Genomic DNA, 27292 nt, shown 5'->3' with positions numbered 1-27292 from the left:
GGTAGAGTGGGGATGGGGGTCAAAAATGGGGAGGGAAAGGTACTTGGGGCTATAGTGATGCACATGGGTGAATTGGTGGTAGGAAGTCCACGGGGATTACAACTCAGATAGAAAAAAGGCACAAAATGAAGAATGATGTAAAAATAAATTAAAACAACAACAAGGACCAAACAAGCAGTGAGAATGTATTTGCAAAGTTTTGTTCATTAAGCTCATTATATCTGAGATACCAAGAGGCTGATAAACAAGCACCACTGTCAATATTTCCACTCATTTCATCTACTGGTCACCTGATCCATTTCCAATTAGGACTTAGACAAAAAAAAAAAAAAAAAAAAGAACTGGGGTACAGGTCAAGGGTGCAAGGTAGTGAGAGGCTTCACCAGAGACAGAGCAGGGAGCAGAACAGGCAGATCGATGAAGTACACTGCTGAGTGCTGAGGTGAGCAGCAAGGGAGACAGGAAAGGTCCACTGCACCATGTGGATCACCTCCCTAGCTGGGGACTGAACTCGCACTAAAGGGGCTGCCTTCAGCTTGCAGTGCTGCACCCTAACCCGCTCACCTCCAGGGAGGGCCCAGATGGCTTGTTTTAAAGTCTTTTTTTATCATTTATTCTTCCTTTCAGTCCATTAGTATAAAGAGTTGTTCATTGAGGTTAGCCAACCATCTTGTTTGTAAAGGCTATACAAGTTACTCTTCATGTAGTTTCATAAGCTACATAGGATCTATGAAACTCCAAGAAATTTAGTTTTCAAAACATTAATATTCTACACATGCGGAATCTCAAATCTAAACATAAGGTTGGATTTCTCAGGTCACAGTGGATCAGGGGCATGTCAAATTAATAACTTAGTTCTGTCTCACAGAACTCCTTTTCTAGCTCAGACCACCCATCTCCAGCCCATCTAGGTTAAAATGCTTCAGTATAATACAGTTCTCAGGCCTAGATTTAAAAGATACCTATGTCCTTTAAAAGATTAGAAAAAGGGGAAAAAAATACAAAGAGAAGAAAAAAACATTTATGAAGTCACTATCTATTATGTGTGAACATATTTAATATCAAAGTACATGATTTGTTTCCCCCCCCCAAAAAAAAAGGACTATTTTAAGCAGAGATTTAGATGCAGAGATGAAGAAAGTATATTCCCCATTAAAAAATAGCATGTGCTTGCTCTGCTTGGTGCACCTACTCTCTTCAAGCCAGTTGGATTATGGTCTTAATCACATCCAAGATGAAAGCATGCTACATAATCAGGGACCCACAACCCACGTGCTAGAAGAATCTGTTCTGTAAGAATAGCAGTAGTGTAAATGCAGAGACACATGCCCCAAATGTACAGAGAATAGGTGGTCTTGTGTTTTTGTTGATTTTTCAGTAGAAATCCCTAAAGGAAAACCTGTGCTGTAGATTTTATTAGGAGAAAGAAAACGTCCATAAATTTAAATAGCACAAAGCAAGCAGGTTAACCTGAGAACTATGTTTTCCAGAAGGAATAGTTACGCATTGCCCCAAGTCTCTCCTCTCCAAAAATTAAAAAAAAAAAAAAAAAAAAACCGTTAGACTTTCAATTCATTTTCAGTGCCAGTAAAACACACCATTAAGGTGAGTAATTTTCCTGTTTACTTCAAACACTTTTTTTCCCAAACTCAAACCTGGGCAGGTCTGATCAGGTAAGGCTTTGGAACGAGTAAAAGCATCCCCAATTTCTACATAAACGCTGCAGGCCATCGGGCAAAGACAAGTCTCAACTGAGCACTCCACGGGAGTCGAGCTTCTAGGCGCCTCTGGTCTTGTCTCCCTCATACCTTACAAGTAGCGTCATGTCTCTCAACCTTCAAAATCTGTTTTATCTGCAACATACTCACACACATGCGCACACACCTCACTTGTTTTTCTTCCTTTTACCTGTAATTAATCCATACATACATTCTGAACAAATCCAGTGAGTACAATTCTTTCTTTTCTCTGCATCTTTTAAAACAAAATGTTTTCACTCTGAACTCACAGGTTTTTGATATGAAGAAGAGTCTTTTCTAATTGTTAAAATGACTTTGTGTTTTGAAATAGAGTGAGCCAGAGATCTATCTGACTTTTCCACTTTTTTAATGGAAATAGGTATCATTATTCTAATAAAACAGAGGTTTTCAAGGTCTACCCAATATATCCACTATGTAATTTGTGTGTTCCTTCTTAAAAAATGGAAATCAGAGAAAACTGCTATTTTTGACACATGATTAGTCTTTGAAAGTGATCTCTTTGTAAGGAGAAAGGAAGCTTGAGTTAGAGTTCAGTTCTGGAGTTTTAAAAAATTTATACGAACAAGTAGATCTATCTCAGTTGATTCTCTAGACTATAAAATATAGCTTTAAAAAAAAGTCCCTAGCTCACAGTACATTATCAGTTCTGTTTGCAAAGTACTTCGCATTCTTTGGGTGAAAGGTGCTGGGCATGTTATTAAGCCACTGCACTTACATAATCCTAAACAGGCTCACAAATTGGAAAGAGTTTTCAAGCCAAAGGCACAATGTTTTTTTACACTAGAGATGAACTTATTACATACTGGTTTGAAGTACTTATTTGCTCCTACTCATTTGTCCTGTTCTCTTCTTGAGGCTGTTACCATTATCTCTATTGTCTCCTCCACCATCTTTTGCTTGAGGTAGAACAGAGGCTTGGAAAGCAGGGGAAATAACAGGTGGTGATAGATCTTAAGCTGATGACTATGTCCCCACCTCACTGGTAGGGAGATGAGGGCAAAGAAGAGTACCAGGCACCAAGGAAAAAGGAAGATGTGGCCACTACCACCCCACCTGCCCTTTAGTTTTTGCTTCTTTTTTTTATCTCGGTAAAAACACAAGTTTGGGCAGGGATAAATGAAAGTTAAAAAAGCATAATAAACACAAAATAGTGAAAATCAAGATACTTGTTAGAAGGATACTTCATTCAAAAGTCATTCATTGCTGGACTTAGAATATAGTTTTTTTTTTTTTAAGATTTATTTATTCATACAGAACTGGGGTACAGGCCAGAGGTGCAGGGGCAGTGAGAGCCTTCACCAGAGACAGAGTGGGGAGCAGAACAGGCAGATCGATGAAGTACACTGCTGAGGGGAGCAGTGGGCGGGTCAGAAGAGGTCTGCTGCACCATGTGGGTCACCTCTGGGGCCAGGGATCGAACTCGCACTGAGGCAGCTGCGGCCAGCTTGCAGTGCTGTGTCCTAACCCGTTGTGCCACCAGTGAGGGCCCTAGAACACAATTCTACTATTTATTCACTAGATGAGTTTAGAGAGGTTAAGTGACTCTGCATCTACACATTATGTAACATTAAGCAACTATTTTGCAGAATTGTTGTGTGAATCAGTTACTCATATGGGAAATGTCTTAGGGAGTTCTTGGCTTGCGATACAACTAACAATTTCATCTCCATTATCTAAATTTTGGAAGTGTTGTCAAATCCTGACAACAATAAGATATCATACACTGAAAGAAAAAAAATACATAATTGACGATACAGCTAGAAGTAAAAATGTAAAATATTATGTATTAGTAGAAAGTGAAGGAGGAAAAAACCACTTTTGTATTTTATCCCTCCTTACCTGATCACTACCGAAACTTTTGGTTTTAGCTGAAAGCTCTCTCTAGGTCCCCTGGGTTGTACCACAGTTACTATACTTTAGACACAGACCTGACTCTAAGCAACTGCTCTGGATTCAGGACTTGGACTGTAGCAATTGATCATCTGCCAGTCCCTGAGGTTGACTCTGAAAGGAATAGTATAGCCCATCCAGCCTCATGCAGGCACTTCTCAGCTAACTCCCACATTTTCCATTAGGCAGCCACTTAGTAAAAATCCAATAATAAGAAGAAATTAGAATAATCACATCATTTGGAAAGTCATTTCCCCTAATGAGAACATGAAAGTGTTCATGGCACACCAAGTTCCAGGTCCAAAAATTAAACTACCAGCCCTATACATTAAAAGCTGCTACTTATCAGTCAAATGCCCACTTCTTTAATTAGAGCACCTGTAGCAGAGACATAAGATTAGGATGGGGGCAAGGCACTGACAGTGTTGACTAGGGAGATAAGGAAAAGCCTTCTACTGCTATTGTAAAATGAGAAACTGGTTAGAAAGCCAGGGCATTAAATCCAACATCTAGAAGCCTAGAGATTCAGATTTATCCCTTCACTGTGAACTGCTGCTTTCTCATCCTAAACAGGAAAAGGAGTGGAACAACACCAAGCACCAAGTTTTTCTGTGATGCTCAAATGGTATCATGTAATGAAAATGGTCTGTCATGATAAATGTATAAATGAAGCCATTACTTACAAAATAATTTAAGAAACTCCCTCAAAGAGAATCAGGAGAATCAGGAAACTTTCATCCTTCTTAAATTATTCTCTGTATAAAATTTATATTTAAGTCAATAGATTATGTGGAAAGCTGGAGGCAGCTAAGCAACTTAAGAAAATATCCAGCAGCACAGAAAGACCACAAGAGCCAAGAAATGTCAAGCAACAGGTCTAAATAACTGCCTTCTATGTGAAACCCGCAAGGATTTTTTTTTTTTGTCACAGAGAGTGCAAGCCTGTTCTCACCTCACCAGACTTGGAGTCCCTGATCTCAATTTCCATTTCAGGTGAAATTGGCAGCATTGGCATCAGACAGACAGACAGACTGCTTCCTCTGAATTAGAACACTTGCCTTATCTGATCCAGATACTGGATTGTTCTATTTCCCTAGCACTGCAGTGGGACAATTTTACAAAGTGTTTTTAAATTTTACTACATGAGTGTTTTGTGTTTCAGTTGCTCCAGCAATGCCCATCCCACCTTTACACATTTATTCCTTTACTCAGACAATGTTTACCAACTGTCTATGCTTTCTCTTACTCCTTCAAAGCTCAGAGAAGTTTATCTTTATTTTTCTTGTGACATATATTAATTAATCTGTCTTCTATTATAATTATAGGTCTTCATTTGTCTTCCCTGCCAAGAGACTGCAAACTTCTACATAGAGATCTTACCTTATCTACCGTCCATTCCGGTGAAAGGCATAATAAAACAAGAATAAAATTATATGTAAAGGGAAATGACAATCACATAAAAGTTAAATAAAAATATATTTGGGATTATTAAATATACCACTGGGGGCTGTGATACAAACTCATACTACAAAAAGGAAAAGAGGCTTAATTTAATTCCTGTTGACAAACTGGAAATTTTACACTCTAGAAAAATAAATGTTGATATCCAGTTTGGGGACAATTTTAGGATATATTTTTTTAAAGTTTTATAGAATGAACTTTGTCTCCCCAACCCTTCCCATGAAAATAGAAGTTGCAGTAAATCAAGTTGAAAGGTAAATGATTTTTGTTTGCTTATTTTTGAAGCACTGTTATCCATCCTTTGTGTCAGGGATTGTGACACACTGTTAAAAGGTTAGCTCTTAACTACAGTTCATAATGGTCAAGCTTAACTCACCAGCCAGATTCTCTTAGATCTAAAACCTGAACTTCAGTTATGCTGAACTGTCATTGTATAAGCAGTAGCTTAATACTCTCACCAAAGTCCTTCCTCTCCTTATCTTATTTTATTTCTACTTGGCTTTCCTTTCCAAAGTCCCAAAATATGAAGGCTGGATGAAAATGAAGGTTGACTAGCAAATATTTTCCACATTGTGTAAAGGGAAAATGATTGTATATCAGATGTGATGTTACTATGAAATAAATATAAATTACCACCACACCCCAAGAATGCATCTAGGTTGGAAAAAATTAAGATTACATTTTTATTTGCTAACTAGAAGTTTAATAGGTCAAAAATTTGAAGAAAATTGACCAAGCAGTATAGGAATCATTGACACTAAATTTAGCTAGAAGTGAAATGAACTACTTTTCAAAGTTCCAACCATGGCCTATTAATAACTTTAAAATAATCCATGTGGTGTCTACTAGCTCTTCCATCTTTCCCTTAATATCTGGGTCAAATAATTAGGAAGTGAGGTCTCTGCAAGCTAATAATCCAATTCTGACTTGTTTGCATTAATTTAGAATTCAGAATAAATGCTTAAAGCTTTTAATAGCACCATGTGTAGTTCTAATTAGAGCAATCTCTGTAGTACACTTCTCAGAAACAGCATGTTCCAGACACTAACACAGGAAGAAACAATTCATGACTTCCTTTTGATTCCTCTTTCAAGATAACTTGTGTCTGTAGACAGGTGATTTGTAAAGTCCCTCTTTGTTCATTTATTGTAGCTAGATGTAAAAATATTGTACCTGTCAGGAATTTTGAATCTTTCTTTGAGTACTAGTAAAAAAAAAAAAAAAAGGTCATTCATTAACAGTAAATACCTTTTGCTATAAAGTCAGCCTCTCTAATGGTAAGCAAAAAGAATGAAGAGTTTTATAATTCAGTTCACTGAACATTCATTGAGGACTAACCAGACATGGGTCAAAGCACAAATATATTTTTGTAGATACTGGTTTTGTAAAATGACATTGCTGTTTGTTTAATATCATGTTTTTTTTTTTTCTAAACAAAAATGAAAAATGCTTTCATTCACTATGAGCTGCTATTAAATAAGCCATTTTTACCCAAAGAAAGATCAGAAGTGGCAATTTCTTTTTAGAGGCGGCAAGTCTTCTACATATAGTAAGAATTTTACAATCCCTTTCTACACAAAATAGTAGGATATACATCCCAAGAACGTAAAGCTTAGCTTCCTCCCAGCTCTCAAACACTTGTGAATGCCTGACATGAGTTTATTCCTGTAGTCCTAAAAAGATGTAGCTCTGAAACCACGATGTAGGAACTTCTACAATGTTGGCAGTCAAAACAAACTCTACTTATGGGAAGTGGGTTTCTATCTGTGAAATATATACTGCAAATCCATTCCCAGCCCACACTCACCTCCATTTCCCCTTGCCCTTATCGCTGATCTGAAGCATTGCAACAATCTCCCAATTCAGTCTTCCTCTGTTAGTCATCCCACCTCCACACTGAAGCCAGTTATCTTCTTCCAATACAGAGTGATGTCATTGCCCCTATTCAATGCCTTTCCAGGTCTCTTTGATTCCAGCAAAAATCCTGAGGATGATTCAGGGCCTCCTTGAGTCGGGTTCTGTGGATTTCCCTCCAGCCTCATTTTTGAAAACAATGCTTGCTCCAGGTATACCATATGCTATGGGGTTTCTTACTCCTGGAATTTCATAACATGCTCATTTTTGGATGCCTTTCTTTCTCTAGAGCCCTCTACCTGCAATGACCTTTCTCTTTTCCCCCTTTGCATGATGTTGCTCCTCTTTGGGACACCAATTTTAAATATTAAGTTCTTTGCCAAGCTAGCCAAATCAGTCAGTTTCCTGTGCTGCATCATACACTGCTAAGGCATGGAGTATTACTTGACAAATACTTGTTGAGATCCATTTTCATACCAGCATTTAGAGATTAAAGAGAAAATGTTTCTGCCTCTGAGTTCACAGAGAACTAGTGAGAGGAGCATGTATAGACTGTGACTCTGAATATATGTGCAAAATGGAATGTATGCAAAAAGGAACTCCAGAGTGTATGTGTGTGTGTGCGCGTGTGTGTTTGGGGTCGGGGATTTTAAGGGAAGTCTTATCTACAATTAAGGCTTCCGGTGAATTTTAAAGGGTGAGTAGGAGTCTGCTGGCAGACAAGGAGGCTGGTGGGAAGGGGGACATTCCAGACAGATTATAGCACCTGTCACATTGAGTTATAGCTAAGTTTATCAGTTTTTCCTGATAGACTGTGAACACTTTGAAGAAGAGCTAGCTTACCTATCTATTAATATGATTACCCCAAAGCATTGAGCCCTAGTAACAACTAGAAAGATTTATCTAGGGCCTGCTGGGTAGCAGACAATGACTGGGGGCTTCAGACATAGCACTTTACCAACCTAGTATGATTATTTACACCTGACAGTGAAGGAAACGGGCTCAGAGCAGTTCAGTCTCTTGTTTTGTCACTCCAACTAGTAAACTGTGATGTTATATCTGCTTTTCTTCAACGTGTACCTTGTGGGCTGCAAAAATACATTTTGGAACTAAAAGTGCATTCTGTGAATCCTGAAGTCAAGACCCAGTGATGTGGAGAATCAAATCAGTGTGCACAAAAAAATGGAGACTTCTGTGCACAGGAAATGAGATTGAACATAGGAAAGCCCAGGTAGGCAAGGCTATAGTACCCATGTTAAATACACACTGGCTGTTTTAATTCATATGTGTAGTTCTATTCTGAGGAGAAGATTCTGAAAAAAATAAAATTTAATGTATTTTGAGAGACATATTTTCACTTTTTTTTTTGTCTAGTTCTTGAGTTTCCATGCAGCTAGTATTTTTTGAAACTTACTGATCAGGAATTCTCTGGATCTTTTTATTGGTTATTTAATACAGATACTTCTGTACAGTTCACTACTACTGTATTTTATTAATATTTTCCTCAAATAAAAATTATGTCTTGACATGTCGAGGAAAGTTAAAATTAGAAAAATTAAAAAGTAGTTAAAATGAAAAATATGCACAGTTTCACTACCTGTATAATCTGATTGTTAATATTTTTATGTCCATAAAGATCATTCTTAATGATGTATAGATAAAAGGAAAATAAAGTTACTAGATATAAGCTAATGCCTTCCCCCCAAAAACCTGTTCAAATATAATCAATCCTGGTTCACTGAAGTGACAAAACAAAACACTTGCCAGTTTTCCAAGTCAGAACAATACTTCCCTTGATGCTCACAGCATTTACAGATGCTTCAGACGGTGTGAAAAGCTCTGGCTTCATGGACAAGAAAACCTTCATTATACTAATTTCCCTTTTAGAAGCCTGAAAAAATGCATTTTACAAAAAATAACCACTAAACTTTAAGTCCTGGAAGTATGTTCATCACTTTCCCTTTTAGTCTCTCTCTCTTTTAATCTGTTGATCTACTCTCCATGTAGTTCCTGTCCTTGATAGGCAATCGATGGGAGGAAGGAGGAAAAAGAGGAAGGGACACAGGAGATGTTGCTGAAGTTGCCACAGTCAAATACTGCCAATCTCCTTCCCTAAAGGTGTGTGAGTAAATCGCTAACATAAAACATTGTACCTTTTCAGTAAATAGAATTAAGTTGATACATAAGTAACATTTATTTAAAAGCAGACAAACAGGTAGGTCTCTTATTCTCCCCTACAGCCTATCTCCTTTTTATTTTTTAGGGAAGGAAAGATGGGTGAGCACAGTGTGTTTTCTATCCTGTGCATATATGATAAAGACAGAAAACAGGGTGGGACAGAGACAACAAAAAATTCTATTGCTTAATTGGTGAAGCTTATCCCACCTCACTGATTCTGTTCTCTTTCAGTTATCTTCTTTTTGATCAAATTCTGACCAATATGTCTAGTATTTGGGAACAAATATCCAAGCATTTCTCTTGTTATTCTTTGCACAAAATTTCTATCAAGAGAATTTTAAAACTTGCAAATTTTAATATCTTTATGCATATTTCTGGATGAATAGATGGATTCATGACCTATTCCTGGTACTTCTAATATTTTTGTATCCTCTACATGTTGACAATCATTTTTATATCACTTAGCTCCAAATCAGTGTTGTTGCTCCACACTGTACATATATTAAGTACAAGGCTATGGATACATAGATTTGCTATATAAGGAAGTAACATTTTAAGTAGATTCTCCTGATACAGTAGAGATCTTTTTTTTTTTTTTTTAAATTTGAAATGTTTAAACAGGCTTTAAGACACAAACAAATCTTGGCCTTAACTTATGTAGAATAGGCTGGTTACAGATGTTCTCCTGCAAGCTACATCTTGCCTATTACAAGAACATTCATCTCCCAAACACATCATTTTGCCTACTTTGCCTGAAGCAAAGCAAAACACACTCAAAATCACAGGGTTTAAAAATATTATTATTAACTCTTGAAGAAATTCTTACACATGTATTCTACATCCTTACAGAGGAGCAGACCCAAACCTCTGATCTCCAAAATGCCACTAGCTGACGACTGTTCTGTTTGCTTTCCCTCTGCACAAGCTAATGACGAAAGGGCAGTGTAGCTTGTGTCTTAATTCTTCTTACTACAAAACTAATGCCTGGGCCAGCACTGACTCATAAAGCTGGAGACATTAGCTCATGGCAGTGATTCAGTCGTGAGAATTCTGACAAGGGCCTCTCCCCTCACTGATGCTTCAAGGAGGAAATCAGTTCCCGGAAGACATGGTTTATGGCCTAGGCTCATAGGTTACTACATCTATGATCATCTACTAGGAGTACGAGCAATACTCTGTGAGGCAGCAACCACCAGAATAAAAGAATAACTGTCTCTGGAGGGAAGCATCTGCAGTGCACCCTGGGAAGAACAGTCTTTCCAAACGTCCTTATCGCCACTATCAACCATATTTTCCCTAAGATTTATTTTTATTCATGCCTACAAAAATTGGGGTGTAGGTCAAAGGTGCAGGAGGTGAGAGGATGTACCAGGGACACAGCAGGAAGCAGAACAGGCAGATCCACTGAAATACACTGCTGAGGGGAGCAGCAGGCAACACAGAAGACAGCTGTGCCCTGTGGTTCAGCTCCATGGCTGAGTGTTGAACTCATGCTGCAGTGGTGGGAGACAGCTTAACAGCTTTGACTTTAACCCCTGCACTACCAGGAAGACCCCACTATTAGCCATTCAACCAGTCCAGAGGAAACTGTGAATTCCACTCTGTAGACTAGTTAGGTTTCTCCTGAGGGGCAGAGAGGGAGAAGGAGGGTCAAGTGTTTAAGAGTTAGTAGGTTTTGGCTTTAACTATCAGGGGTGATAGAGAATGTGGTAAGAAGTTTTTAAATAGTCTGGAAAAGCATCCTCTCATCCAACCGATACCGTCTATATGGACATTAAATGGTAAGTCGTGAATGTTACTTTTGCAAGTGGGGAGACTGGGAGCTCTGCCTGCTGCCTCTATTCCAAGGCAGCAGTATCACTTTGCATGTTTACAAACAACTTTCACCTCATCTCACTTGATCATGACAACAACCTGGAGAGTAGGCATCATTACCCTCCCTTTAAAGATGAGTTTACAAATGGTTTACAAACATTTCAGCTAGAAAATTGCTGTCAAATATTTAGTAATAAATCTTTACTAGTATGATGGCAAATCATTTCATTTCCTTCACTGGCTCTCTATTCCTCCTCTTTGACTTCCTATATAACCCCTGGAAGCTGTGACTTCAACGACTGACTCTTCTCCTTTCTCATTTCTGTTCTTCTCATGTCAAGTCACTGACTGAGTCTTCATTCTGTCATCTTGTATCTGCACACCTGTAGCAATTTACAAACTGCTTCCCTTACATTGTCCCTCTCCAACCAACTTCTCTAAACTACCAAATCAACTGGTGCTGTCTACAGATTTGAGTGTGCTCATTCCTCACCCTGGAATAGTATTCTTAGCAATAGCACAGTGGGCTTGCTGTGTTTTTACTTCAGCTGCTCTCACTGCCTGTCTGGAAAGTCTATGGTCTCCCCACGTTGGCACAGAATAAGTCAATTATGGGAGCCTTTTTCTTTATAGCCACAGAAGGACTTCTCTTCTGGATGTGTAGATCTTTTAATTCAAAGAGAATTTCAAAGGCCACTTGACTCAGTCTGTTGTTTAAAATTGGAGCCGATGCTCTCTCCTCTAGTTTCAGTCTTCACTGGCTGAGCGTCCACTACCACTGGAGGCAGTGCATTCCAGGCCTGGAGAATCTGGCCATCACTCACTTGGAGCTGGAATCTGCCACCCTGTGACTTCCTCTCTTGTGGTAATTGTGCCCTTTGGGGCCATCTGAAAAGTCTAGAATGTGTCTAGTTCCAGTAACACAGGCAGTAAAGAAATGTCTCTGCACAACTGATTATCACAGAACCCGGTCATAGCATAGGTCCCAATTCTTTTTGGGTTGAAGCTGTAAAAATAAAAAATAAATAGCCCCACTGCTCTCTCGCTTACATAGCACATGTTTTCTGTAAAGAAACACAAAATGGTGTTTCTTTACATTTGTTTAAGGTACTTATACATCAGAAGTGCATGTGGCAGTGTGCCTGGGTGTAACTCAAAGCCACAAGATAAATATTACTCATCTTCTTTGGAACCTCCAGTTTAGTTTTTTTTTTTTTTTTTTAAATAATGAAGCTAAGAGTGATATATTAAAATGCTACATTGAGAGGAATGTCACAGAAAAGAAAAACAAAAACAGAAATGATCTATCTTCCATGGACCTGTTTAGATTGTACCCTAAGGATGCCTAAATTGATGTTCCTCTGCTGGTAACTGGTTTACAGTTTTAAAGTACTATTGTAACATACCACCTGTAACACAGTGTGGAAAGTGAAGCCCCAGGAGTTAAAGCTACTCCTATACGGTGGAATCTCTAGTCCTTGACTAGTCTGTGAGAAGACTCACTCTTTTTTTTTTTTTAAAGATTTATTTATATATTTATACAGAACCGGGGTACAGGCAAGAGATACAGAGGGTGAGAGGATTCACCAGAGACAGAGAGGGGAGCAGAACAGGCAGATGGATGAAGTACACTGCTGAGGGGAGCAGCAGGCGGGTCAGGAGAAGTCTGCCTGGCCATGTGGATCTCCTCCGGGGCAGGCAGGGATCGAACTCATGCAGAAGTGGCCTTAAGCTTCTTAGTGCAGTGCTTTAACCCACTGCGCCACCAGGGAGGGACCGAGAAGACTTACTCTTACTGTAAATCTAATCCAAATGGGTAAAGCATTTTAATAAAACCACCACTTACCAGACACTGTGTTTAGCATTTAAATTCATGACATGTAGCACTGCTACCTAAAGGTGTATGGTCCCCATTTTAGGGATGAATCTGTCTTAAGAGACCATGTCTTGCCCAAGGCCACATAGATAGAGAGAGGAAGAATTCAACCTCAGATCAATCTAGCCACAAAGTTTGAATTCTTTCCACTGCAACACCTCACCTCCTTAGGCTCTGTGTCCTTTAGTAAGAGAGTAGCACAGGTTCTGCTTGCAAGGAGCGGCAGGGTGTGCTGGGCACTAAGTATTAATGTAGGTCACAACCATATTGAACAGGATTTTATGTTTTGTAGCACATCTCGCCAGTTAGCAGTTGACAGAATGTTGTCATTTTCGATCAGGAATTTAGGGTAAAAAGATCATTCTCTGTTCTCAAATGTTTTAAAGTATTATTCAAAGTATTAAATTTTCTATTTCTGAAGTTGAAACTCTGATGTCAGACCAATTAAGAAAGCAATACACTAGGAGCTAATCTGTGCCACACAACCATATGTCCAAGAGACAACTTCAAAATAAATGTTCAAATGATTTGAAGCCAGAAAATCTGTTAGCTTGGGGAAACTTGTAAACAAGTCTTAGAAGGACAAAACCTCCCTTATTGTTCACATAACATTGTGGGCAGTATTCAGGCTAACATAGATCTATTCTGATTCCTCTCTGTCTAATTCACTTTTTTTCTGAAATGCTTTCATGGGGTGAGTCTGGGGTCCCTCCATTTGAACTAGTGACAAGATATCCATATAGTTCTAGTTTCTTTCTAGAGGCAGCCGTTCACAAAGACCCTCAAAAGGTGAAGCTGCACCTAAATCCTGAAGGTAGGATGTGACTAAATTCTTAGGAAAGCTTGGATTTACAAGAAATTATAGCAAAAGAATATTTCTACCAGGTAGATAAAAATGCATGTACATGAAAATACTGCCTTGACTGCACTGACATGAACCAAAGAATTAAATCCTCTACTTACAAAAATGATATGCAGTCAAGACTGCTAATCCTGAGCTATATTTCTTGCCCTTAAACATATAAAAAAGGTGGAGAAAGTCCCTTAAACTTCTGTTTATATGTTTATATCACTAAAATATAGGTAGATCACCGTGGATACTGCTATCCTGGACATTTCAAAGCAATTTAGGAAAGTATATAGAATAACAAAATTTACCACTGTTTCATTTTGAATATATAGTATTAGGTATATTTTGTAAAAAAAAAAAGATGAATAGTTCTCAAAAAGGAACAAGATTTACAAGTCAAAGAAAGAAAAATAATAGTCTCCCTTCTCTCCATTTCTACTGTGACTCAGTCATTTCTCCTATGAAGACAATTAAAGGAAATAAGAGTATACTCTCACGCTTTGACATGAGACTACAGAATAATCAAAGAATGAGAGATTTTACATTCAGTTTACGTTCTATTAAACTTGATTTTGCTTTTCCCCTCAAACCTGAAGTCCTTTTTATGCAAATATACTGTCAGAGCCAAGGACATGTCTTAGAAAACACACAGCCAACACATTGAAAGTGTGGATATCGCACTTACAGAAAGATTCACATTTTTTCTAACAAACCAATTTCACTTTCTCTCTGTCCTATTCCTCCTCCTAAAAATTCTCTCTCTGGGCCCTCCCTGGTGGCATAATGGATTAAAGTACAGCACTGTGAAGCTAGCAGCAGCTTTTTCAGTGCGAGTTCGATCCACGGCCAAGGAGCTGATCCACATGGTGTGGCAGTCCTCTCCTCTCTCTCTCTGCTCCCCTCAGCAGTGTACTTTATCAATCTGCCTGTTCTGCTCCTCACTCTGTCTCTGGTAAATTCTCTTACCACCCCTGTACCCCTGGCCTGTACCTGAGTTCTGTATGCATAAGTAAATCTTTACAAAAATGTCCTCTCCCTATCCTCACTCCTAGTCCCAAAGTATCTAAAATGATAATTACACTGCAGTGGGGAGCTGAGTGAGGGGTCAGTTTTTACAGCAACTGAATAAAAAACCAGCTCGATTCTCACACCTCTTAACAACTATGTCTACAGAGTTGGTGTAAAATAAATTGGTATAACTGAAAACACTAGAAGATGAGGCAAGAAATCAATTCTGAAATATGAATACATTGTGAAACAATCTGAAAGCTCTCTGTATACTCTTGGTTCTTCTGTAGGAGAATGGAATGGAAAACATCTATATTTCCTTGTGCTAGTAAGAGGAACAGTTTTCCTCCTTTAGATCTCTAGATCCTCTAGATGAACTAGAGGAAATGAAAAGAAAAGATGAGTTAATAACTGTTAAATTATGTGCTGAATCTCAGACATAAAATAGATATAGCTGCAAAATATGCCTTATTACATCTACATAAAAATTAAGCTGTAACATTTGAAGATAGACTAATATAAATTATAATCCATTACTAGTAAATATTATGAATGCACATAATTCCAAAGAATAAGTTATCCATCGTAACACTTAGAGGTTGATTTTATTTTTTATTTTATTTTTTTTTTTTTTTAAGATTTTATTTATTTGTGCATACAGAACTGGGGTACAGGCCAGAGGCTCAGGGGCGGTGAGAGGCTTCACCAGAGACAGAGTGAGCAACAGAACAGGCAGATGGTCAAAGTACACTGCTGAGGGGAGCAGCGGGCGGGCCAGGAGAGGTCTGCCGCACCATGTGGTCACCTCCGGGGCTGGCGGGAATTGAACTCATGCGGAAGCGGCTTTAGATTCTCAGTGCTGTGCTTTAACCCGCTGAGCCACCAGGGAGGGCTTGATTTTATTTTTAAAAGACTGAAAAAGTAGTTATTTGCAAAGTATATATTAAAAAAATAAAAACAGAGGAAGAATATTCCACTAAGGCATTAAAAAGAGAATGCATTTATTTATAATTGTTTAACTTCATCACATGCTATGCATAGGTGTAAACAAAGGTGAAAAATGTGACTTACTTATGTGGGTTAGTTCAAGAAGACAATTCTTTCTCTGTTACCTACTGGCCAGTTTGTTTTATTTATCTACTAAACACCATTTGCCAAAAGCTTTAATCTTTAGTTCTCAGATTTTGGTTTTGCACAGAAAGGTTCAAAGAGTGAGTATAGGGCAAGCACTAACCCCTGGTGCTAATACACAATTTGTATCCTTACAGACCTCCATGTTTAAATCACCTATGCAAAGGGACAGAACTCTACTAGTCCTGCCAGTCCTTCTCATAGCCTGCTGCTTTAAGGGAGTGTTTTATCTTTTCAAGACTACTCTTCTTTAAAAAGGACAGTGGTGCAATCACACAGAAACAGCAAACACATAAAAACTGTATTTTCAAATTTAAGAGGATCCATTTTTTTTTCTTACAAGGAAAATCCTTAATGCTATCTTCAGAAAGGTATTAAATTTCTTAAAGAAAAAAATACAGTCTAGGGCCCTCCTTGGTGGCGCAGCGGGTTAAAGCACTGCACTGAGAAGCTAAAGCCACTTCCACATGAGTTCGATTCCCACCTGCCCCGGAGGTGACCACATGGCGTGGCAGACCTCTCCTGACCCGCCCACTGCTCCCCTCAGCAGTGTAGTTCGTCGATCTGCCTGTTCTGCTACCCACTCTGTCTCTGGTGAAACCTCTCACCGCCCCTGAGTTCTCTGGCCTGTACCCCAATTCTGTATGTACAAATAAATAAATCTTAAAAAAAAAAAATACAGTCTATATTCTAGATTTTTTAAGACAAATAATTCTTAGCATAAGCAATATGTTGTATAAATATCCATTTGAATTTTCTACAAGAAAAATTTGAGAAAAACAGACTTCTGAAATTACCACTCATCAAATGCATCAAATTTTTGGCATCTTAAAATGTAAAATAAAATGTTTATTATATCAGTCTGAGATAAATTAAATTTATAAAATTTACTTAAAATGTTATGTTGTAGGTAAACTTATCTACACATGTTAAGGTATACAAAGTTGTAAGGCAAATTTTATGACTATGAGATCATTTTTCTGTTTTGAATGTTTAGAGTAGCTTATGGTAATCAGAATTTTGTTTTTGTGAATACAGTTAATCATCTCTATGACTTGTCTCATGACAAATGATTGGTCAGAAACAAAATTCATAGTAATAAATGGTTCTTATGGGGAAAAATGAGATTTGCTTTTCCAAGCACACAAATTAGCAGAAAATTAAAAAGTCAAGGCAAATGAGATGTTTTAAATCGGGGCTCTATGTTCACTAATATATATATCTAAAATTAGCTTGGTCATATATAATTTATATGATAAAAAGATATAAAGAAAAAGTAGGGGGTTTTTAAGGAAAGAAGAAGATCTTTTCAGGCTCAAATATAATTATTTCAAGCTAACTAATTTGTTACTCAACTAGAATCACATATTTATATTTTTAAAAACTCATTATTGAATTAAATATTTTTTCTCTTTCAATGATGTAAAAAATGATCACAATTTAAATCTTTTTTTACTGATTCTGCTGAAATATTACCAATATAACACTAAGACTCTAAGATATAAAGTAATAAAAATATTAACCTCTATTGGATTTAATTTAACGTAGTCTAAGAAGAACTTATTTTACATTGGAAAAATACATTTTTCGACCTAGGGGATTATCTCCATTTTGTTTCATTTTATGTCTGCCTATAAATGAAAAAAATAGGAGAAACGCCTGAATTGTAAGCAAGGATATGATATAGCATTCATGAAGGTAAATATAAAATCAAAAATCCATGAGAAGATAATAACATATTATGTTTTTAGAGCTTCGATTCTCAGGCTCCCAACATACTTCATAAACTTAATTAAGCCTTACAGCAATCATCCAAGTCAATATTATAACTCCCATTTAACAGACGGGTAAGACAAAGCGACCTGCCCTAGATCACCCAACGTGCTAGTAGCCAAAAGCTGTTCTTCTGGGTCCTAAGTTCTATTTAGTAGGTCACACCCTACAGGAATCTATCAGGTGATTTCTCTAAGTCAAATTAGGACCCTCAGGTAATCATCATTTCTATTAAATAAACTTGGAAAACAAGAAAAGAAAAAAAAAAAAGATCTGTCATTTAAAACAGTGTTGTTAATCATTATATATATATTTTTTTTTCCAGTAAGATTTAGCACAGCTAATATAGACTAAGCAGAATAAAAAGTAAAACAAAAATGAAAACTAAATGAGTAACACATGACGGGACACTTACTTAATAAGTTTGGATATATTAACTCTAAATAAAGCAATTAGAAATTATGTTCATTTCTTCAGACTTTTTTTTTTTTTTAAATATTTACTTATTTATGTTTACAGAACTGGGGTAAAGGCCAGAGGTGTGGTGCGTGAGAGGGAGACAGAGTAGGGAGCAGAACAGGCAGATTTACTGAATACAATGCTAAGGGGAGCAACAGGCACATCAGGAGAGATCTACCATGCCATGTGGGTCAGCTCCCTGGCCGGGAATCAAACTTGTGCTGCAGTGGCTTTGGAGAGCTTCATAACCCATTGCATCACCAGGGAGAGCTCTGATTTCTTCAGACATTTTTAATACAATATAAATTATGAAATTGTAATCCCCCCCCCCACACACACACATAAAGGGACCACGAGTCTTCATTATCAGATTTAAGAAGTCTTATTCTAGCTGTAAAGCGAGAATCCATTCCTAATTTTCCTCAACAAATTAGACCTTGGGTCTTTAGTTATTATTGAATTTTCTTTTATTTTCAGCTGAGAGTTCCCTGATGCTGGGATCACATCATTTTTAAAGCCATAGGAGAAAGAGCTGCTAAGATCCTCACCTTTAGGCCTCTGCATGCCTAATTACAGGATACCTTGCTCTAAAAAACTATTCCATCTCCACAAACATCTGCTGGGCTTCAAAGACTCTAAGATTTTCCTTTCTATTCTGTAACAGTCTCTTCTTTAATCTTGAAAAATTATAAATTGTTGGGCATAGAGCTTTATCTCATGTCTCCTTTCGGTCACAGTGACCTGAAAAGGCACACTAATTATTGCTGGTATAAAACTATGGAGATTTATTTTATATGCTTTTGCTTTTACTCACAACTTGGCAGGTGGTTGTTAAACACCTTTTATGAGAAAAAATTATCACCATAGGAATTGGAGACTCTTGCAGAACTTGGTAGGACTATGAAAATGGCTAATATTGAGGGATGCAAAGAAAAGTTGTGAATCTCACCTATGGGAATGTACCAAGCATGATAATCCGATATAAACGGCATACATCACTCAGGGCTGATTTTCAGGGATCTCTGTGGAGCTTAGTCACCCACTGCATTTCCTTTAAGTCAAGAAAAATTATTATGACATTATTCTGTTTAGAAACCAATTTGGAGGGGATTTTGATGGGTACACTCTCTTTGTGCCAAGTAAAATAAGCCATCTATTTAGTGAATTGAGGAAACTGAATTGAATTTAAATCTCACTGTCCTTTCTGATGACAGCTTTGGTTAGTTTTAGAGAGTTAAGTTACAGAGACTCATAATTTTTTTAGTGCTAGAAACAGAAAGAAATAAGAAAAGCTCTTTATGCAAAAGAACCAACATTGCACTGAATTATTTTATATAAAATAAAATTTATAGGAATGTGGCAATAATGAGATTATTTGTTGTAAGAAATCAAATTGAGAGCATTCTTTGACAATGTATTACTTAGTTTATTACAGAAAGAAATTTATCTGTTTGGCATGTGAAAGGGATAGAAAATTATTATTTTTGAATGAAATAAATTTACTAGTAAGATTTCCCTTACTTGTTCTAATTTCCAGTTATCTTATTGAAACTGTAAGTAATTGTCCTTGTCACTGTTAAGTATGTTGCAAAGATGAAATTCAGCCTGCCTATTGTTTTGTTTGATCTGTCATCATGGAGGTGACTTACATGGTACTGCAGACCTCTCCCATCTCTTGTCCACTGCTTCCCTCATCAGTGCACTTCAGTCAATGTGCCTGTTCTGCTCCCCACTCTGTGTCTTGTGAATCCTCTCACCCCCTGAACCTCTGGCCTATAACCCATCTCTTGTATGCATAAATAAATGAAGTATTAAAAAAAACATAAATATCTGGAGACAGTACACGTAAATTCAAGTTTCTAGCATTTCTTGAAAAAAAAAATCATCTTTTAACTCCATACCTATCTCTATCAAGAAAGAAATGGAAAGGGAATTGAAGGCTGCATTTGCAAAGCAGACAGCTCTACACACAGTAAGTAAGATCATTTGGCTCCTGTCCTTTGACTCACCATTTGACTCATTTATGATACCTTCCCCAACCTCACTAGTGTTTGGGGTTGCCACTGTGACTAGCCAAAGTGATTTGCTAAAGAAAAAAGATCTGATGATCTGATTCTTATTCTAATGGAAACTCCCATGATGATTGCTTAATATCATGATCCTCCCCATAATAATTCACCAAATAGAGAAGCAAAGCTACAGTGAAAAAACAAACTACTGAACCTAACTAACACTGCTAATGATAACGCAGTGAAGGAGTGGGGGTGGTGGGGCCTGGGGGAGTTTACAGTAGGGAGGGAAGATGAAGGAAGTAGAGGAACAGCAGGAGAAAAGAACAAGAAAAATTACAAAAGGTATTTGCTATTCAGTTTTTGTAGTAGAAAAAGGAATCACAGGCTTTTAAAACAGCTCCTTATTTCTTTTTATCAGTAATCAGTTCTCATAATATTAGTTAGAATAAGGCAATATTAATGCTATTTCATTTAAATATAAACTCTCTGGTACAGGCAACAAATCATTCAGAATCCTGTAGGAAGGTGGGAAATAAAAATTAAGTTAGGTGAAACTAGTTTATCACAAATATATTAACCTAGGATCAGTCTAAACAGAACAAAATAAAAATGCCAATAAACTGAATTCTCCTCTGGTCTGGGAACAACACCTCATAAGCTAATGGCTTAAGATGGAAATTCATTTGCAAATACAAACTAAACCCTAGAGTTAAGTAAATAGCTGAACTATCACCAAAACTCCAAACGCTTTATGTAGGACATTCCTCCTCCATTAAGAAATAGCTTGGACAACAGGTAAATATGCACAGTTATCATTTTCTTCATCATAGGAGGGGCACATAAAGAAACTCCCAGATGTATCTCAGGAGATTTACTGGACAACTATGGCAGGAAATGAAAACCTTGCTATGTTTAACAAATTTATCACTGGTAGAAGCCGAAGGTACTGGATTCTTTTCTGTCACACACCAATGAAATCTAACCACCATTTGCTTGTAAGACAAGCTCAAGCCTCAATTATGGCTCAAACTTTGAGAAGAGAAATGTTTCTTTTGTGAAAGGAAGCTGATAAATCATATTCATCATTGGAAAGCTTGTCTGTACACCATGTCCTTTGATGGGCTATTCTTAAGAGTCCCAGGATTCCAGAGAGCCACGCAATGGGCTGGCTTGCATTGGATTTCTGCAGAGCTGGCAGCCTTATTCTGGAAGTCTTACATTACAGGTAACCTGATGACTGTGAGGGTGGGCCATAGGCATGCATCTCAGCTTGCCTGAGGAGCCACAGGGAACGAGATTGCAAGACCAATATGCTAGGATCAATGAAACTCTCTGGGAACTGGCTGTTCCCCTTTCAAATGCCACCTCACTAATCTCTCCACTTGCTCAAGTCAGATTCTTCAAAGCCTGAACCTGACACGAGGCTGGCATGATTAGGAAAGGCAAAGGAAGAATGCTCTCTATAAATCATGGGTTTAAAATGGGATCAGGTTCATGGACAGTTTACTAACCAGGTTAAAATTGAGGGTGCTGCTTGAAACTATAGTGGGTTCCTTTAACCATAAAATGAAAACAAAATGTTACCATTGATTACAAGGTGGGCATTAACTGGGCACCAAACTGGGTTCCTGCCTTACAAGGTCTTAAAATCTAGGAAGAGAGGGAGACACAAAAGTAAAAGGTGCCCTGTCTTCCCAAGGTCATGGCTATTTTCCCAAATATTGTAGAAATATACTAAGAAGGGGAATGTCCCAATGTTTGCACACAGATAATGCTGTGTGTCATGGTATGGAAGAAATGATTCTGAAACTGACAAAAGTACATGTAACTGATAGTCAAGACAGACTGACCTATATTCAGAAAGAGGCTTCGGACAATCAAATCCAACAAAGAAAACACATGGCCCCTAGAAGTGGTAAATTGCTGATACTATAAAATAGGTACCACAGAAAACTTATCATAACCTCATCAGCAACACCAAAAGCATTCTAGGTCAGTACATGTAGTCCTTATTAATGGCCTCAGAGTAGCTCATGGTATGAATATGCCAAAATTCCTGAACCAATTCTCCTTTCTGGGAATGTAAGTTACAAATTAACATGCTAATTCCTCCATAAATGAGGTTTACTGTTATCCTCTGTTTAACATGGAGACTAAATCTTCACAAGTGAAGACATATATTAAAAGTTAAAAATAAATCGAAAATGAGAAATCAATAGGTCCCTACATCTGGAAGGGGCACTTTCTCATGTGGCCAGGAGAGCCTGCATCTGCATGGGCAGAAGGAAGGGAGGTGCCTAGTCAGCGGTAGGAGTCTGTATACAGGAGAGTCTGTAATCACCCAAAGTCAGACGCTTGGCTAATGGATATAGCATTGCAGTCCCTGCGGGTTAGAGTGTGCGTGTTCAGAGTCTGAGTACTGAGAACAATAACAAAAAGAGGTTGAAGACATTTTATTTTGCTTTCTTCAAATTATTGCTTGCTGTGCAACTGAACTCTCCATGAAACTGTAATAAACTCATGAAACAAAGGGGTTCAAATTCTGACTCAAGAAATAGATGTGTGCTATGATTAGCCACTGCTGATGGGTACACTTACACAGTGTGCAATCCTCATGATAAGGAAAGTATTAACATCCGTGGGAGGTATGAAAGTGAGGCTTAGAGACTCACTTCTTTGGGCAGGTCCTACATGCTGCTATTAAACTCCAGAGTTGAAATCTGCACCTAAGGTTCTTGCCATTTCCAAATTACTGTTCTGTCAACTGGCCTGTGGCTGATGATTCCTAGTTACAATACCAGACACTAGCCCAGCGATTCCTTAAATTGAATGTTAGGCTTCTATAGCTAGTGGCTATTACATTGTAGAAATGGTAAAGTCTGACAGTAAATCCTAAATTCAGTGCTGATCTATGTGTGTGTGTCAAATACAAAGTAAGGAAAAAAATGTTAACAAAATTCACTTTATTTCATTGGAAGAAGCTTAAAATAAAGATCATATTTTTATGGAATTGGAATCATAATCAAATTCATTGGTGAAAACATAGAGAAAGCAAAGAAAGTATGCCTATATCCTTTAAATATATTAATTACATTTTGGCAGTAATTCTGAGTAAAACCAGAAATGAAAAGAGAAACCTCAACACAAAAAGATGACAAGTGATAAAGTGGTACTAAAATGATTTTTATTAAAGAATTACCACAAGACTATGCAGCAAGTGTGGCCTCTTCCTAATGACAGCTACTTCTGCTTCCAGTTTGTGGGCAGTTTTAAAATACAGCATTTTATTTTGAAAAAGTTGCTTTAAAATGCACAGATGCCTGAGAAATAGGTGTTGTGTAGTATATAATAAAAAATTTGTCCTCCATCAGTTGGGTTTCAGCTCCCAACTGCTCAGAGCCTGTCTGTTCACATATATCCCTGTGATCTATCAATCATGAGGAAATACATTCCAAATAGAGCCATGGACAGACTTGCACAGGGAATAAGAAGGGCCTGGAATCTTTGCTCTTTGGCTGGTTATTAAACCAAATAATCTTTAATTCTCAAAATTTCAATATTTAAAAAACTAAGGCTTACAGTCTAGCTTGCATGGCTCAAATCTGACAAAGGTATGAGAAAATATAGTATTTCTTCCTAAGATTAGGTGTCTAAAATGTGATGATATGTAATTTGGCCTAAAGAGTTAAAAGTTGTCATGTCCAGCAATAATGTTGTCCTTGGCTAAGAACATATATCTTTTTAGGTGATCTCAGCAGCAACTCAGATAAGGTTCAAGTGCCCTAGATTTAAAAGAAATACATTGATTGTGAACAAGAAAGAACTTTAATAAAGCTGCAAATAACACATGTGAAGCACTAGTAGAATAAAATGAACATTTAATTCAATCACCTTGTTATTAAAATCTATAAAGTAGAATGTAGCCAACTGAATAGTAACCTAAGAAAAGCAAAACAGTCTAAACACCTAAATATGATCACTCGTCAATAGCGGGAAGATATCTGATTAGAAATCAAGCCCTTCTAAAATTTCCAATGTTGATTACTCATACTATGTCATCCTAAGAAAAAAGTAATTTTCACATACTCATTTTTATTCTCATCAGTTTATATAGAGGAAGAAGGGAGGAGTTGATATAGCACTTGAATTAAAGATGATCCCAATGATTTTTAAACCACTTTAGAAGATTAATTATGATCCATTTAGTGCTCTAACATGCCCATCATCCTTTCACATGACATTATAGAAACCGTCAGCCTTGAAGATCCAGGATTGTAAATGTTCAATCAGTGACGCCTAGTCTAAGATACCTCAGAGCTCCATTTACCAAGTGGCTATTCTAGAAGATTCTTCAGCAAAATGTTATTCAGTCAGTCAACCAATATTTATTTAAAGCACAGAGACTCTAAGTTTACTCACCATAGTGTCCATCTCCTTGATTAATGAGATTAAAGATGAAATGGTTGAGAAATAACACAAGGGGTCATCAAGGTTAAAGTTAATACTTAAGACTTTATGACTAGAATATATGCCATGATAGAGCCTGTTCTCTAATATAAAAGCAAAGCACAATTTTACACAAGATGGAACATCTTCAAGCAAAATTGTGAGAAAAGAAAACATTGTGGACAGCCAAAGTCAAAACTGGTCCAGTTACACAAAACCCTTTGTAATTTTAGAGATGTCACCTAACCTTCACAGTCTTAAGGTCTCCTCATTTTACTGGTTAACCTTGTTCTGCTTAGTTGACAAAGAAGTGAGGTCAAATGAGGGGACATGTGTGAAATTATGTTGGAATATAATAAGTGTTATGAAATCAGATTATTCTATAAACTCAGTACCACTGGATTAAAGCCTGTAGTGAACCAAAAAATATAACATGAAAACCACACACACACACACACAGAGGGAGAAATGCTTTACAAAAACACGCATCTGCCAAAGAGGGAAATATTTATTAAAACAATTCTAAAGCTACGTTTCAACAAGATTATGTTATTTAGAAACATTTCTATAGTCCATGAAAACATGAAATGGTTTGACAAATGTGCATGCCATTTTGGCCTTGGGTGTTCTTTGATCAACCAGCTAAAACCAGTCTTGTAGGTCTCCTCCCTTATATTTGAGTGCTATCCACGTCATATTGCATTACAAAAAAAACATTGAAATAGAATAAACATTCTTGAACCTTTTTAATTTTTGAATATATTCTTATGCTTTCTTTGAAGACTAATGCATAGAAATATTATTTAACATTTTCAATCTATCTTTTTAGATTGATTAATATTTCTGATATGTCACTTCAGGCTATTTTAGGGAAAATAATGTCTCTAAGTATAATAACTACACGAATCAATATATTAAGACATACTATATAGATCTAACATGTATAAACAAATTTTCCTTAATAAATGAGAATTTAATTTTTTAATTTATTATTACTCCGAGTCTGTGATTTTTACTCATTTAAAAAATTACACCTTAATGCGACATTTACTTCTTTAAAATGAGACTGGTAACAATACTACCTTCTGGCGAATACAAACATATATCCTGTGATGATGACACTTTTTACTGGCTCAATACATTTTCCCAAAAACTTCCACCCAAGTACCACCTAACAGTGTGATGCTGCTCAGAACACCCAAGTGGAAATTGCTAGGGGCAGGCTAGCACGGCCAGAAGGCTTTGGTTTCCAGATTAGCCCTTTCTCTTTTTCTTACTCCAATTCAGAGTTAAGTATTTAAAAACAAAATTTCCTTAAAGACAGAAAAAAACAAGATGGAGACGACCCTTGGAGATGGAGGTCAGGGCTAAGGGCCCTGGTGTGCCCAGTACTCTTACCGTCCAGGTGGCTGACTTGGCGGTGCTGGACTGCTGGAAGGACACATCGAAGCTGTGTGGGCCCGGGTAGTCGGTGTTAGAAGGGATGGCGGGCGACGGCGAGAGGGCGTCGAAGGTGGAGCTGGGCTGCGCGTAGGGCGAGGGCGCAGTGACGCTGTTTTGCGCATGGTCTGTGTTGTAGGGACTGGTAGATGAGGAGCCGTTCTGAATCTGTTGGTCCATGCTGTTCAGGAGCCCCAGATTCGTGTACTGTGGCTGCAGGGCACACAAAAGTTGCAATGTTAACTACTTAAGCGATATAGATCACTGCTTCAAATAAAACATATATTGGCATATATTTTTGTAGCGGTTCACCGTGGATCCCTAGCACTTTACCTGGGAGGTAAAATGATCAATCTGTGATACTGGAAATACATTCTCCGTGTGTGAATTCTGCGATTCAGCTTTATACATCACAGAGCCCTTCTGTATATCCTTTCGTGATTGTGGCTTCCTTAAGGCCATTTGAAAGTAGAATATGTGCTTATTCATACGAAGCTGGCAGAAGTGTCCAGTACTAAGTAGCTGCTTAGGATTACTTTTAAAATAAATGAGTACCATCTGCTATTTCTGTTTTCTTCTACCATGGTATTCAGTATGAGAGACCACTGGATCCATGCAGTATGTTCTAGAGTGTGTTTAAAGATAAACTTGGTGCACGGGGGACAATATCAGATAACCTCCAAAACTCCTTTTAGTTTTCTAACTTCTGTCCCAGAGTACCAATAGTTCCACAAAGAGTTGTTTCAGAAAAATGTGATGGGCCAGGGTAGCAACTTAGGAAGTGCAAACAAAATGCTAGTCTATCATCCAAACACAGACTAATTATTTTATCTACTCTTTCTTTCTTTTTTTTTTTTTTTTTTGGAGTTTTTTTCCTTTTCTAAAGTAGAAAATGTCCAAGAAAAACACCATCTAGGTATGGTGAAAATTCTGTATTTGCTATCATTCAGAAGTACATTATCTCATGTAGTTCCTCTGAGAGATGATTTTATTCTTTTATTCTTCTACTCGAACCAGGCACATAGTAGATACTCAATAAGATATTCATGAAAAGCGTGAATTAATTTCTTGTCACTTAACATGCCAAACAACTTTATTGTATTACTATAAGAGAGGGGAAATGATTTGCTCAGGCACTAGTTAATAAGCAGAGTGGGGTTTGAAATCAAATCTTTGGATTCCTAGTCTAGGCCATCAATACATGTCAACCTGATAAGATAACTCCAGTCACTCCTAAATTTGAATTGAATTGGACACATTTCCAGAAGGAGCCAACAGTTTATGAAACAATTTTCCCTTTGTATAACCTTCTGACACATAGAAATATCACAGTATTTGC

General features: G+C 37.4%; 1 protein-coding gene across 6 annotated transcripts in view; it reads right to left on the bottom strand.

Annotated features, from left to right (window-relative positions):
* The window catches only part of TP63 (tumor protein p63), a 190778-nt gene that overhangs the window by 42950 nt on the left and 120536 nt on the right, over positions 1–27292 (bottom strand). For 5 of the 6 annotated variants that reach the window (XM_004675093.1, XM_004675092.1, XM_004675090.2 and 2 more), the window contains one exon: positions 25912–26166. In XM_004675093.1, the coding sequence (XP_004675150.1) occupies positions 25912–26166 (255 nt within the window). Of the gene's footprint in view, positions 1–25911; positions 26167–27292 lie in introns of those variants that run through there. The other variant, XM_004675095.2, reaches the window with a different exon arrangement.

This window comes from Condylura cristata, unplaced genomic scaffold (genome assembly GCF_000260355.1).
Source record: "Condylura cristata isolate star-nosed mole 26May11 unplaced genomic scaffold, ConCri1.0 scaffold00003, whole genome shotgun sequence".
Classification (NCBI taxonomy): Eukaryota; Metazoa; Chordata; class Mammalia; order Eulipotyphla; family Talpidae; genus Condylura; species Condylura cristata.
This window is presented reverse-complemented; position numbering and strand designations above follow the sequence as displayed.